The sequence below is a fragment of the Pyxicephalus adspersus genome, chromosome 2, assembly GCF_032062135.1.
Source record: "Pyxicephalus adspersus chromosome 2, UCB_Pads_2.0, whole genome shotgun sequence".
In the NCBI taxonomy this organism is placed as follows: Eukaryota; Metazoa; Chordata; class Amphibia; order Anura; family Pyxicephalidae; genus Pyxicephalus; species Pyxicephalus adspersus.
The window spans coordinates 117,566,595-117,579,860 of record NC_092859.1 but is presented as its reverse complement, the minus strand read 5'-3'; the positions used below and the strand labels follow the sequence as shown (position 1 = coordinate 117,579,860).

Below are 13,266 nucleotides of genomic sequence, written 5' to 3'. Positions count from 1 at the left end.
CTGGTACCATGGTTTTGTGCGTTTGTATCTAGTCTACCTTTGTGGTTTAATAAAAGCCAAGAAAGCCCAGAGCTTTCCTGTACAGTAATCAGAAATTGAAAGTAAATTGTTACTTCTAGAATAACTCTCTGTAATTCTGTAGCCTTAGGTAACCAGCTCACTACCTGGCAACCTGACCCATGTCTTCAAGAGATAATACTGCGCTCCTGATTCCCTATCTGCTGCATAAAGCAGAGATGCATTTATTACTGCGCTCCTGATTCCCTTACCCACTGCCCAAAGAGGGTCATATATCATGCCAAAGATTTATTTTAGGTTTGTTGTAGATTGGGAAAGTGGAGGTAAAACTCCGAAGTCTTGAAAATGTTAAATGTTCAGCTACTGGATCTCCTTGCTAACATATCCAGGTTCCCTATTTTGAATCAGAAAGAAGATGTAATTCTTGTTGTGCAGGGTGCGCTGTGAGTGTGGCGCAGTACATAGGAGTTGTATGTTACATGTGGGAGCAGAACTTTCCTTGCCTTATATGGCCACAAGCCTGGCGTCATCATGTCACAAACTATATAGATTGCCCTTCCTCTACAGACCACACATAACACTGACACAACAGGAAGTACTTCATTCAGCTATTCATTCTTCTACAGCAACTTTCTTAGGCACTCTGTCTAGTTAAAGTCACTTGAAATATTGGTGAAAAATTGCTTGGTCCCATTTTCTCTCCTTGCTTCTTTGCAAAGTTGGAGCCCACCAGTTGAAATGTTCCTGTAGGGAGGGGGATCACAGACTGTATTGATCATCTACCTGGTGGTCCAGCTACCGATCTTGTGGTGTATGACCACAATATTCTAGCAGTGAAATGGTTAATGTAGCCTGTACATAAGGACCATATAATCAGTCCTTCAAACAGCATGCAAATGTTCAGCCTCTATGCCACCGATATGTAAAGAGACATCTGCTTAACTCTTTATTGGCAGTTTCTTGTGTAGTTGTATTTATATATTCTCCATGTGTAGAAGAAACTGCTGTCTTGTTACGTAAAGGAGAGTTTTGCAGTTTCCCATGGAACTTGTTAAACCTTTGATTGTACCAGCCTGGGGTGGGTAGATTAATGTTGGCAGATCTGTAAATGGGCCAGGAAAGGCACACAACTGGATTGTGTGGTATTAAAGATTATGCCGGTTTGGTGTCACACATGCAGCCACCACACCTGCACCAGGTTTGCCAAAGATGGTCATTTTAGGTGCACTTTCAGCCTGCCCAAAATGAATGGGCCTCCAATAGCACACATTAACACACAGACACTTGTGTGAAGGGGCACTTAGTGATTCTGTTGCTGCCAGCAACAAAATCGGCATTGTGAAATTCTCTTTTTCTGGGAAATGATGACTTATTTATTGCACCTTAAACCATTAGTCCTAATCTTTGTTTCCATTTATGTTTTGTAACTCTGCACGGCTGTAGTATTTCATTTCCATTTTTTAAAGCATATTTGTCACCCTGCAGTCACTGTTAACCTGGCAAAGCAGGATTACCTGGGATGGGCCACAAGTGTTTGCAGGTGGAATACATTGTTAATTTCATGACATGCTGACTTTATTATTCATCCGCCTAATGCTACAAATGTGGCTTGAGGCTGATAGTTCTGGATATGCATTAGATTTTATTAGCTATGGCTTTGAGCAGCTGATATTAAGGCTGCCTGCAGACAGACAAATATTTCTCAGAATAAGAGAAGGATATTTGCCAAACTGGAAGATTTGTTGGGGCACAGAGAAATGCTACTAAGGATACATAGTTACAATGGTGTAATTCTCTATTTGTACACAGGGTCTATTGGCTACTGATGCCATGATCAGTATAGAAAGGAGGGTAAGTTTCCCAGGGATAGTTTAATAGGGCAGCTCAGCAAACGCATCATTAAGCTTGGTGGGCTGATAAGCAGGCTTTATTATAAGTGCAAAGAATGTTTGAATGTTTTTTGCATTCCTTTTACATCGTTCAATAAGACCAACCATTTTAACAGTTTTTAGCTCCAGAAGTGTAAATGGCTTGTTCTGAAAGAGGAAGTTGCTGTAAGAGTTTGCATTCAGTTTAAGAGGTGTATAACCACATCCTATACACATATGTTAGTGTATACTCCCTTCCATGTCCTATGCAAACCTGCAAATCGTCTTTAGTATATAGATATTAACTGAGATGATAACACTAGTGCACTCCACCCTGTTGTCACCTGATAACAGCTAACTTCCTGATGTTATAATATAGCTTTAGCTTTTTAAACTTTTTTTTTTTTTTTTTTTTTACATATTATGCAGACATGCAGAGTATTGCTACTCGAAAAATCACATAGGGAAAAAGTTGCTGTGCATTTCTAGGGTGTTCAACCAGAAAAACACAGAAAATTGCCTACTTTTTGCTTCTGTAAAAGACAGCTTAGCATTATGTTACTTGGCTGGAAAGTCCTTGTACATGCTGGCATAAAATGTCATCTTGTTATGGCACATTCATAAATGCAGAGGGCATTTCTATAGCTAAACCCAGGAACAAAAATGTAACATTGCAGTTTACCAGTCTTTAGTTTAAGAAAAAAAAAAGTACATATTCTGCTCCTACAGAAAATATCTCTTACTAGAATGTCCGTGTCTATTCGACTGTCTGATCACTAATATGTCAAACAAGGTTCATTTTTCCCCGCTAACTTTGGTTGGCTGTAAATCCTTTCCTTCCACTGCGGATGATTGGCTTGATTTACTAAATCTCTCCAAGGCTGAAAAGAATTCACTTTCATCAGTGAAGCTGGGTGATCCAGCAAACCTGGAATGGATTTCTTCAAACTCTTTTGCTAGCAAAAGTTTTGAATCCTGGACCAAATCCATTGCAGGTTTGCTGGATCACCTAGGTTCACTGATGAAAATATATCCTCTCCTGTCTTGGAGAGTTTTAATAAATCAGGCCCAATGAGAGGATTAGGTGATTGTAGATTGTAATATACAGGAGCAGCGACTGTTGTCACTCTGGGGCAAGAAATGATACCAGCAGGTAAAAATAAAAGGGTGGGTAACCACATAAAAGTAAACTGTTGCTGGCACTACATCTAAGTAAATACTTTTTTGTTTTTAGATTTAAATACAGGTGATTTCTGAATCGTTAATTTTTCAAAGTATTGGTAAATTGCAACATAGATTGTAAAATTTTGGTGAATTTCTAGTTTTAGGAGTTTACGTGTTGTAAAACACATTAGTTGTGTACAGTTCTTAATGTACAGGATGTCAGCCGTGATATATAGCACTGTATTGTAGTGTAGTCTTTCTTACATGATTTTACATCAGACTTGCGCAACTTGTGGCTCCATAGCTTTACAAGTGTCGGCATGTAATGTCATTCCCATCGCCACTACATACACAGCATTCCAATCCATTTACAGATCTCTTGCTTTAAGGGCCCATTCAGACTATTGTGTTGAAGTTACACACCTCTAACTGTGCATTATCCTACATAAAAAAAAGTGCATTGCAGTGCCATTTATAGCACCTTCACACACTTGTGTCAATGCAGCACCAACCTGTCTTGCGCATTGGATAAGTGCAATCAAACCTGTGTTGTGGTGCGTTGGTTACCAGTTTAAAGTGAATGAGCTGCTTCATTATAAAACACATTAGCACCCATGTATGAACACACAGCAACAGTCTGATTGCAGCCGGAGTGTGTCATGTTGTTACTTTTTCCTGATGGTTCCGTTTTACTCCCGCTACCCTAGGCTGAAGCTGATGTAGCCTCATTGAACAGGCGTATCCAGCTGGTTGAGGAGGAGTTGGATCGTGCTCAGGAGCGTCTGGCCACAGCTCTTCAGAAATTGGAGGAGGCTGAGAAGGCTGCAGATGAGAGCGAAAGGTGAGCTTTTTGTGGGATTCTCTTCTATCATGTTTACGTATCTTAACACTCTAGGTATATCATAAACATAGCGTGATATGCTACTTTGAATTCATGAGCTCGATACATTAAGCCATTATTGGGTATACACAATTTTGTTCTTTTGGATATATGCCATATCATGTCTTCCAGCTATCTAATCTTGAAGCAAAAATGCCACACATACATAAATGCATATATTCAAAAAAAGGCAACAAGATTCATTGGGACTTTTTAGGCACATACTCTGGATCAATATACAGCTTGGTTTACATTTCACATAAAAAAGGAAAATAAAGTTTATTCATAATCAACAGTACATGAATAGTTAAAAACATATATGTGATTAATTCAGACCAAATTGCTCATAGCAAAAAAACATGACATACAAGCTTCATACTCTGTCTCAATGAACGTTGGCACGTTTCGCAGACACTATATATCTATATAAACTATATGAAATTGGATATATGCTTGGAGCTAGTTTTTGAGGGCTGTCTTGATTTACTGTCAGGGGTGCCATTTTGTAAAAGTAAAGATGAGGGTGGCAATGGTTTCTCATATGGTGCTAAAGTTCATAATATATTTCTAACATTTCAGAGGCATGAAGGTCATTGAAAACAGAGCCCTGAAGGATGAAGAGAAGATGGAGTTGCAGGAAATCCAGCTGAAGGAAGCCAAGCACATTGCTGAGGAGGCTGACCGCAAATATGAAGAGGTGAATTTTCATTAATCTTGTGTCTCTGGACTGATGTGTACCAATGGAGGACCAGTTCTACGGCCCTGTCCTTTAGTGCTGTCCACTGATCAATGCATATACATGCATTTTTGTATTGCTTGCTAAAGCTCTCCTCTGTGTAATAGGTCGCCCGTAAGCTGGTCATCATTGAGGGTGACCTGGAACGTGCAGAGGAACGTGCTGAGCTGTCAGAAAGGTAGGTGCCCACTTACTTACAGTGCATGTGACCAGACATCTATTTGCTCTGCACACATTAACCCTCTTACACCATAGCACTGTGGAGATGTTTGCACTCCCATTTATGCATGTAACACTGAACGAATTCTAAGCTTATATCTTCAGTATGAAAAACAAATTCCTTGTAGTTTTGACTAACATTGACTTGACAAAGATATTTTACAATAGTAATATTCTAATGAAATTAAATGTATTTTACTAGATTAATAATCTGTATTTAAATGTTGCACCCTAGAATTGCTTGAAATTCCAAAAAGTAATTTGGACTCTTCTGTCTGATAATTGGGTTTTTGATAAATGAGGGCTCTGCAGGTACATGTGCATCATAAATGTGCCACTTGGTTGGCCGGCCTAACATGTCCATATATTGTGAAATAAACGATTCACTTATTTAGCAATCTACTCAAACTGGGAGAACCAATACAAGCAGTACTAGGGTGACCAGCTAATCTGACTGATGGGTTTATCATAATATATTTTATAGTCTAATCAGTATGTGATGTCAATCAGACTAAAAAGCTGTATTCACATAACTGGGTAGATGGCAAAATAAACCTAGGATTTAATTTTGATTTTTGGTTTTAATTTTTTTTTTTCCACCAAACATCCCTGAAAATACTAGTTTTTTTTCTTAACGGTGCATAGGCACATGGGATTAACAATAACTGTGTCTATTGTTGGCAATTAGCAAGTGAAGACTGATAACCCAAGTTTTGCAATACAAATACTTAACAGGTTTGCAGTTTTGCACAACCACGTGTAACAATGTGTTTTTCTTTGCATGCTCCACATATTGTGAATGGCTTGTTCGCTCCTTCCTTATTTCATGCACTCATTAATAGTCGCTGTCGGCAGCTGGATGAACAGCTGAGAATAATGGACCAAACGCTGAAAACACTAATAGCTTCAGAGGATAAGGTACTGCTGCCATTCTGGGCCCTGTCTTTATCCTCAGCTACTGGGCTTCAGTTCTTCTCCTAACTCCGACTCCAGCAGAATTCTTCTGTGCTTTTTTCTTGCTACAGTGTCTTCTTATGACCCATGTATTTTTTTTTTCTACTGTATATTATATCTGCTGTTGAGAGGAAAAGCTGCGTTTATAAAAGATATCTAGGATGTTTTTGCAAAAATTTTATTAAGCATCAGCAGGAAAATTGGAATAAGCTATTGCCCGTGGTGAAAATCAGATTTCTTGCCTAAATTTTTTGAATGTTTTCAACAATGTATTTACATACAGAAATGCAGAAGTTGCTTTTTGGAATGTTTCACCTACAGACACCTCTGTATATCTTTTTAACTATCAAGCAGCTTTTTATCTTGGCTCAGTAAATGTTTTTCTTTTTTGGTTTGGTATTTCATTCTTTTCTCTCCTCTTTCAATCTCCCATTTTTTCCGTTTATTCCTGCTACCTCTATCTTACACCCCACCCCCAAATAGCAAATGTGCCGAGCTTGAGGAAGAATTGAAAACTGTCACCAACAACCTGAAATCTCTGGAGGCCCAGGCAGAGAAGGTATGATAGAAAAATCTGAATGATGCAGGGCCAAAAGGTCTGCTTCTCGGATACCTAGAACTGCATGTTGCTAAAAGGACCCTGAGCCATGTCAGTGAGTGTTTTGAGAACCAAAGATAGTTATGAGAAGTTCTGTAGTTTCCTTCCAGTGCAGAATCCCCTAACTGCTGCCAACTCACTTGATGCCTTATCACAGAAAGTGGATATAACAATGTTTATTATTGGAGAAATATTGTCTCCTCCTTCCTAGCTCTTGATGCATCTCTTGCCAGTAAAAACATACTGTTTAGAGACACCAGGGATGCAAATTATTAAACAAAACATGTAGCTGCTGGACAAGCATGGAGTCCTTTCACAGAACAAAATTAGATGTGTGTTATCCCATCATTTCACTTTACAAAGTTCATTTATTGGAGTACACATATTTACTGAATTCTAATACTGTATGTACAAGCATTGAATGTCTCCGTGTCTCCAGTAATCTACACCTAATGTTGATTTTTGTAGAAGATTTTAGTATCTCACAGCATAATGTGAAGCTTTGCCTTCACTCTGTCCTCAGCTTGTTTTGTCTTTTTTTACCATGTAGAAATCCCTGTGGTGTCTGTTGTATTGATACAAATCTCTGCTGCAATACCCTTAGGACTGAGATACTGTATCCTAACCTTATTTATCCTTGTAATGTTTGTTAGTGATGAATCCCATTTTCCATGCAGAGACATTTGCCTGGTTAAATTGGACACACTAATTGGCAGTTAGAATACCTGTATTAAGTAAAATGGCACAATCCCTTCTTTTTAATGTGCATATTGTGTTAGCAAATGAGGCTATTTATGCACGGATAGTAACTGTAATTCAATGGTGTGCTTTCTCTGTACAGCTAGGGGAATTTTGGATAAACCATTAATGGACATGCTAAGATTTGTCTTTGTTTGTGATTGCAGTACTCCCAGAAGGAGGACAAATATGAAGAGGAAATCAAGGTTCTTACAGACAAACTGAAGGAGGTCAGTTTATTCGAAGCTTTTATCTTACAGTGTTATGAAATTTAAATTACCAGGTATTTGAGGAGACTTAAAACCTTGCTTTTCTTTGCACTCCTTTAGGCTGAGACACGTGCTGAATTTGCAGAGAGGACAGTAGCCAAGTTGGAAAAGACCATTGATGATTTAGAAGGTATGGTTTTTCCTTCCTCTGTTTTCAGATGGTTTTTAGGGTGGTGGAATACTTAACAGCTTCAGTTTTGACACCGATACCTATTCATGGGAGCTGTTTCATAAATTGAACCGTTGTGTGGCGATGGCCAGCTACAATGGTATAAGTGATTTTGTGATTGAGAATCTGAGAAATGTTAGCTTGTATCCTGTTAGAGTGCAGTACCTATTATCTTGGAAAGGGATTTTTGATATGTTTGTGTTGTGGAGGTCCTACCCAAGATGTGGATCAAGATGTCTAAATATCTTGCAGTGGTAATGTTAGAATATCAATACTGTGATTTCCATACATGCAAAATCTTTTTTTGTTGGCATACAGTAATTTCCATAGTAGCCAATAGGTTGCCTATTCTTTTCTGCTAATCTGTCTTTCTTTTTCCTTTTTTTTTTTTTTTATTTATATACAATCTGTTATCTCATGCCGGGTCTTCACTGCTTCTCCACGCGCTGTCTACTTCTTCACCCTGTGCCTGGATGGTGTTGCGAACGCTGGACTTCTTTCCACCCTTTGCTCTGCCTTATCTGGTTTCCTTTCCTCACCATATCCTTATTTGTTTTTTTTTTCTGTGCCCTTATCCTCCCTACCCCATCCTTCTATCTTTATTATTTTTTTTTTTCTGTTTCTTCCTTCATCCCCATCTTTTCCATTTTGTGTCTATCCACCTTTGTTTTCCCATTCAATCTCTCTCCCACCTTCCCTCTGAGCAGATGAACTGTATGCCCAGAAACTGAAGTACAAAGCCATCAGTGAAGAACTGGATCACGCTCTCAATGACATGACTTCAATGTAAATTTTTCTTTCTATTTGTTTGCTTATGTTCGTACCTTCTCTGCTCGCTTAATAAAACTCACGTCCTTCCCTTACACCATCAACTTTTATTTGCTCACTTTCCGGCTTACTATTTCCCACTGACGTTTTACTTCTGTTTACACAACTGGCAACACCTCTCTAATTCTGATTTGAATAATCCTGCAGATTCACTAATTCTGAATTAAACCATTCACCACATGAGAAAGTTATGAAAATGTCCTCTAAATCTAAATTTTATCTCAATGTTTGCTAAAGCCAGTGTTAAACAGATGTAAGCTCTGCTTTTTCTCATTATTTGCTTTTTTTTTTTCTTTTTGCTTTTCTTTCACATAAATGTCTTCCCTCTCACTGTGCACTAATTCAGAACCATACAGTTTCAAAAGCAAATGCAATATTTCAGACATCAATGGCTCCTCTCAGTGTGGTCTTGTTTAGTTCTAAAGCAGTAGCAATCTTTGTAATGTGATGTTTGTTGTCTGTATGTAAAGCCATGTAGACCAGCTAGAAAAGGAAGGAGACACACATTCCAAAGAAAGTCATTCCAGTATTCTGCAAATCTGTATACCTATGTATTTTATTGGAATGGACAACAAAGGTACAACTATTACCTGGTGTGTTGCAATCAAGTGTTAACTTCCAATGTGTTGTTACTGATGCTTTAGTATGATGCACAACTGTCCTTTAGCTGCTAGCTGGGCTTGCTCCTAAAATACTTTTATTCTAGTTATTAGATTGTAGGTAAAAAGTTTAAATCACAAGTTTTAAAATCACATGAGATATACAAATATATATCAATGTGCAAATCGTAGGTATCCAGAGATTTTTACATTTTTGGTAGTGGTGTAACTTTTAGAAAGGCGAGCTACACCCCCTCAAACATTGGACAAAATTTAAAATTCTCTGTCCTGACAAGTGCTAGCTAACTACTGGAACTGATATGATCTTATTTTGTGATACACCCAGAGTGCATCTCTTTCAAAAATGTTTTACAATAGTACTTTACTAAATCATTTAAATACAGTGCCCTGGCAAGTTAAGCATCCATGTGGCAAAGAATTACACATTGCTTCACTGTTCTGTTTGTATCGTAATGCTTTAAAGCTTATTTTGATGTTTGGATGATGTGACTCTGCCCAAGCCAATACAAACTAGTGAAAGGACCTCACACTCTGTGTTTTTTTTTTTCTATGTGTTCCCATTGAAGGAATTTCCCATCATTTCTGCCCCTGGCAGACGCCCTAACCCTGCTCTGCAATAGCTAAAATGAAACAAATGTTTTTAGTTGGTGTTTTACTGTTAGGAAAGCAACAAATGACAAATGTATGTGTGTGATGTTTAAATTCCAATAGTAATTTATTTTAGGTTTAGAATAAGTTTTATTTCAAGATCTGTGACATTGTGTGGAGCCATTGCATGTGAGAAATTGCTTCTTCCAGGCAAACTAATGACTTAACATTAAGAAATTTTGTCTACCTACTTCAGAACTCATATACTTCTTGCTTTTACCTGATACAGACTTAAAATGGTTGGGGGTTGTTCACATATTTGCTTTACATGTTGGGTTGGTTTAGGGATTTCACATTACTTTGTCCTGTATTGCTTTCAACATGGGACAGTCATCACTTTCTTTGTAACTTGACCATTCAATATATTTTGTTTAGATATTTCAGTTTTATAATTATTTGGGGTGTAGTAATTAAAGTAGTTTTTATTTATTTTCTTATTCCAATCCTGCAACCAGTTCCACATAGATGGCACATGTGGCACCAAAGCTGGCCATACACATGAAGAATTCACATTACCTAAAATATTATAATCGATATGACATTCTGCAACAACTAAGAATCCGCAGTAGTTGGGTTGCCAATTCATTATTACTATTATTATTATTATTTTTATTAATAACACACAGGATTTATATAGCGCCGACATATTACGCAGCACTGAACATTAAAAAGGGGTTGCAAATGACAGACGAATACAGACAGTGACACAGGAGAGGACCCTGCCCCGAAGAGCTTACAATCTAGGAGGAAATAATTTCATGTCATTATTTCCTAAAGTGGATCTACACAGAGAGAATGATAAAACTCTCATTGCTGACCTAATCCTAAAAAAAATCCAGCTTGCCTGGCTGTAGTTCTGATTTTCTGCTTTTATAAACTTCTGACTCAGAAGGAGCGTGCAGCTCAGGTGTTCAGCAATTGGCACATAGTTTGTCACATAGTTAGCTGCATGTTTGCTGCAGGCATGTGACTGAAACCAGAATATCAGCTTTACATCCAGGCAATGAGTAATCTTTACAATGAGTTCAGCAAAAGGCTGCTTTCATGATCTCTCAGTATAGGACCAGTTTATTGTGGTTTATTAACAACTTTTGGTAAAAAAAAGACCTTTCATAGCAAATAACTATTCTTTAATCTTGGCATCACAGTTAGTGTAGTCTACTTTTTGCTTAGTTACTGTAGTCCAATACTCCAAAATATCCCCTTTAAGACGCATCCTCTGCATCATATTCTGCCATCTGTCCATCATGGAATCCCATCATATATTATTGTACCCTGTAAAATGCTGCATTACTGCTCATTTTAACTCCTAGTGTCAAGTGGAGCCATGCAAAGCAATGTCCCCTGTTTCTGGCAATTGGCACATTGTATCTTTTGGATAGCCTGTGTGTGCAATGCTGTCTATTGTTAATGCTAATGATCCATTGATGGACATAATGGAAGGAGATGATGCTGTTTAAACATACAACACAAACTGTACATATCCCTTTAGCATATCTAAACAAATACCGGTTTCCTACCATGTATATCTGCAAACACCATCACAGTCACTCTGCCTGTATGCTGGAGCATCGGTTGGAAGGCTGCGGATTTGCATCAAGGCTTCTTAATTTGATTTGAGGTCCTGCACTGATGAACATAAGGGAGATTTATAGTTTCAAGGGAGTAGCTTCTGCTTTTCAAAAATTAGCTTCTAAAGATAACAGATTCTAATCAATTTTATACTTTTGAAAACCAATTGATACAACTTTCAGCATGTCAACTTAATTAGTATTTTTATCACCACAATCTCAAAGAGAATACATGTTCAGTATGAAACACAATACTTTAATGCACTGCTAGTTCCATTTGTTGTACATGTCCCCTTTTGTCCACCATTCATTAGAATAGAAAGTAAATCTTTAGTTATATGTTTAGGGACATTACATGTATTGGCTAAAAACCCCTAGCCCCTTACATTGCACATTAACACACTGGATCTTTTTTTGCTTTTAATGTTCTAACTGTAAAATATATGCAGTCGATAGGGGAAAAAATGAGAGATGTTTCTGTTTTCATAAATACCTCTTTGCTGCCAAACTTTACAAATATCAAGAATAGTACCACAAGATAAATTTGCCTAATACCACCATACAAGGATTCAAGCTTATCACACTGGAAATAGCCCACATATGTATGTTCACAGTTTAAATAATTGTGAGGGTTGAATCATTCTAATGACCTACAAGCTGAATACCCGATACCAAAATATGAGCTTATGTCATTGAGAGATTGGGTTATTGTTAAATGGCTATGCCTTTGTCTCATGTCCTGCATACATACGTACGTATGTGGATCGGGTTGAGGTCCCAGCAAGGCTCCCATATGTCCGCCCACATGAGTGACTGTATTATAAACCTAACATCGACACCATGTGGTACGCAATAGCCCGAACTGGCAGGTATTTGAGATATTTTTGAGGATTCAGGGCAGTAGGGAGTACACTATAGGCCAGGAATCCATGGCAGAGCTGGCAAGTATTAGGGATACTTGTGAAGATTTGGGAAGGAAGGGAGTACACTATAGGCCAGGAATCCAGGGCAGAGCTAACCATTATTAGGGATACGTGTGAGGATTTAGGGAGTACACTATAGGCCATAAATTAACAGGAGAGCTGACACGGTATTAGGGATACTTGTGAGGATTTAGGGAGTACACTATAGGCCATAAATCCACAGAAGAGCTGACACGGTATTAGGGATACTTGTGAGGATTTAGGGAGTACACTATAGGCCATAAATCCACAGAAGAGCTGACACGGTATTAGGGATACTTGTGAGGATTTAGGGAGGTAGGGAGTACACTATAGGCCATAAATCCACAGGACAGCTGACAAATATTAGGGATACTTGTGAGGATGTTGAAAGGTAGGAAGTACACTATAGGCCATAAATCTACAGCAGAGCTGACAGATATTAGGGATAACTATGAGAATTTTGAGAAGTAGGGAATACACTATAGGCCATAAACTATAGGCCATAAATCTATAGCAGAGCTGTCAGATATTAGGGATGCTTGTGAGAATGTTATTTACACTATTAGCCATAAATCCACAGGAGAGATGGCTGTTGTTAGGTATACTTGTGAGGATTTAGAAAGGTGAGTACACTATAGTCCATGCAACCATGGCAGAGCTGGCAGGTGTTGGGGATACTTGTAAGGAGTACACTATAGGCCATAAATCCACATGGGAGCTGGCCGTTGTTAGGTATACTTGTGAGGATTTACAGAGGTAGGGAGTACACTACAGGCCATGCATCCATGGCAGAGCTGGCAGGTGTTGGGGATACTTGTCAGGATTTTTAGGAAGGTTTTAAAGATGACCTAAAAGCAGTTTTGACAGAATCCTTCAAAGATGTTTATTCAGCTCTTTGTCACAGCTCTTTTAATGGAAGAGTACAGAATCTTTCATTCTTGAGCTTCTACTGCTGGGATGGTAAGGCAGAACCTGTTCAGATTTACTGTGAGTGAGGTATGTGATAGGTTAGTTTAAATTGTGGAGACAGAGTTGGTGCAGC

At 38.3% G+C, this 13,266-nt stretch overlaps 1 protein-coding gene across 15 annotated transcripts in view; it reads left to right on the top strand.

Annotated features, from left to right (window-relative positions):
* TPM1 (tropomyosin 1) overlaps nt 1–13,266 on the top strand; it is a 32,656-nt gene that overhangs the window by 11,068 nt on the left and 8,322 nt on the right. For 4 of the 15 annotated variants that reach the window (XM_072402088.1, XM_072402097.1, XM_072402086.1 and 1 more), the window contains 6 exons: nt 3,758–3,891; nt 4,510–4,627; nt 4,774–4,844; nt 6,323–6,398; nt 7,343–7,405; nt 7,505–7,574. In XM_072402088.1, the coding sequence (XP_072258189.1) occupies nt 3,758–3,891; nt 4,510–4,627; nt 4,774–4,844; nt 6,323–6,398; nt 7,343–7,405; nt 7,505–7,574 (532 nt within the window). Of the gene's footprint in view, nt 1–3,757; nt 3,892–4,509; nt 4,628–4,773; nt 4,845–5,727; nt 5,804–6,322; nt 6,399–7,342; nt 7,406–7,504; nt 7,575–8,320; nt 11,958–13,266 lie in introns of those variants that run through there. The other 11 variants (XM_072402090.1, XM_072402087.1, XM_072402095.1 and 8 more) reach the window with 5 other exon arrangements.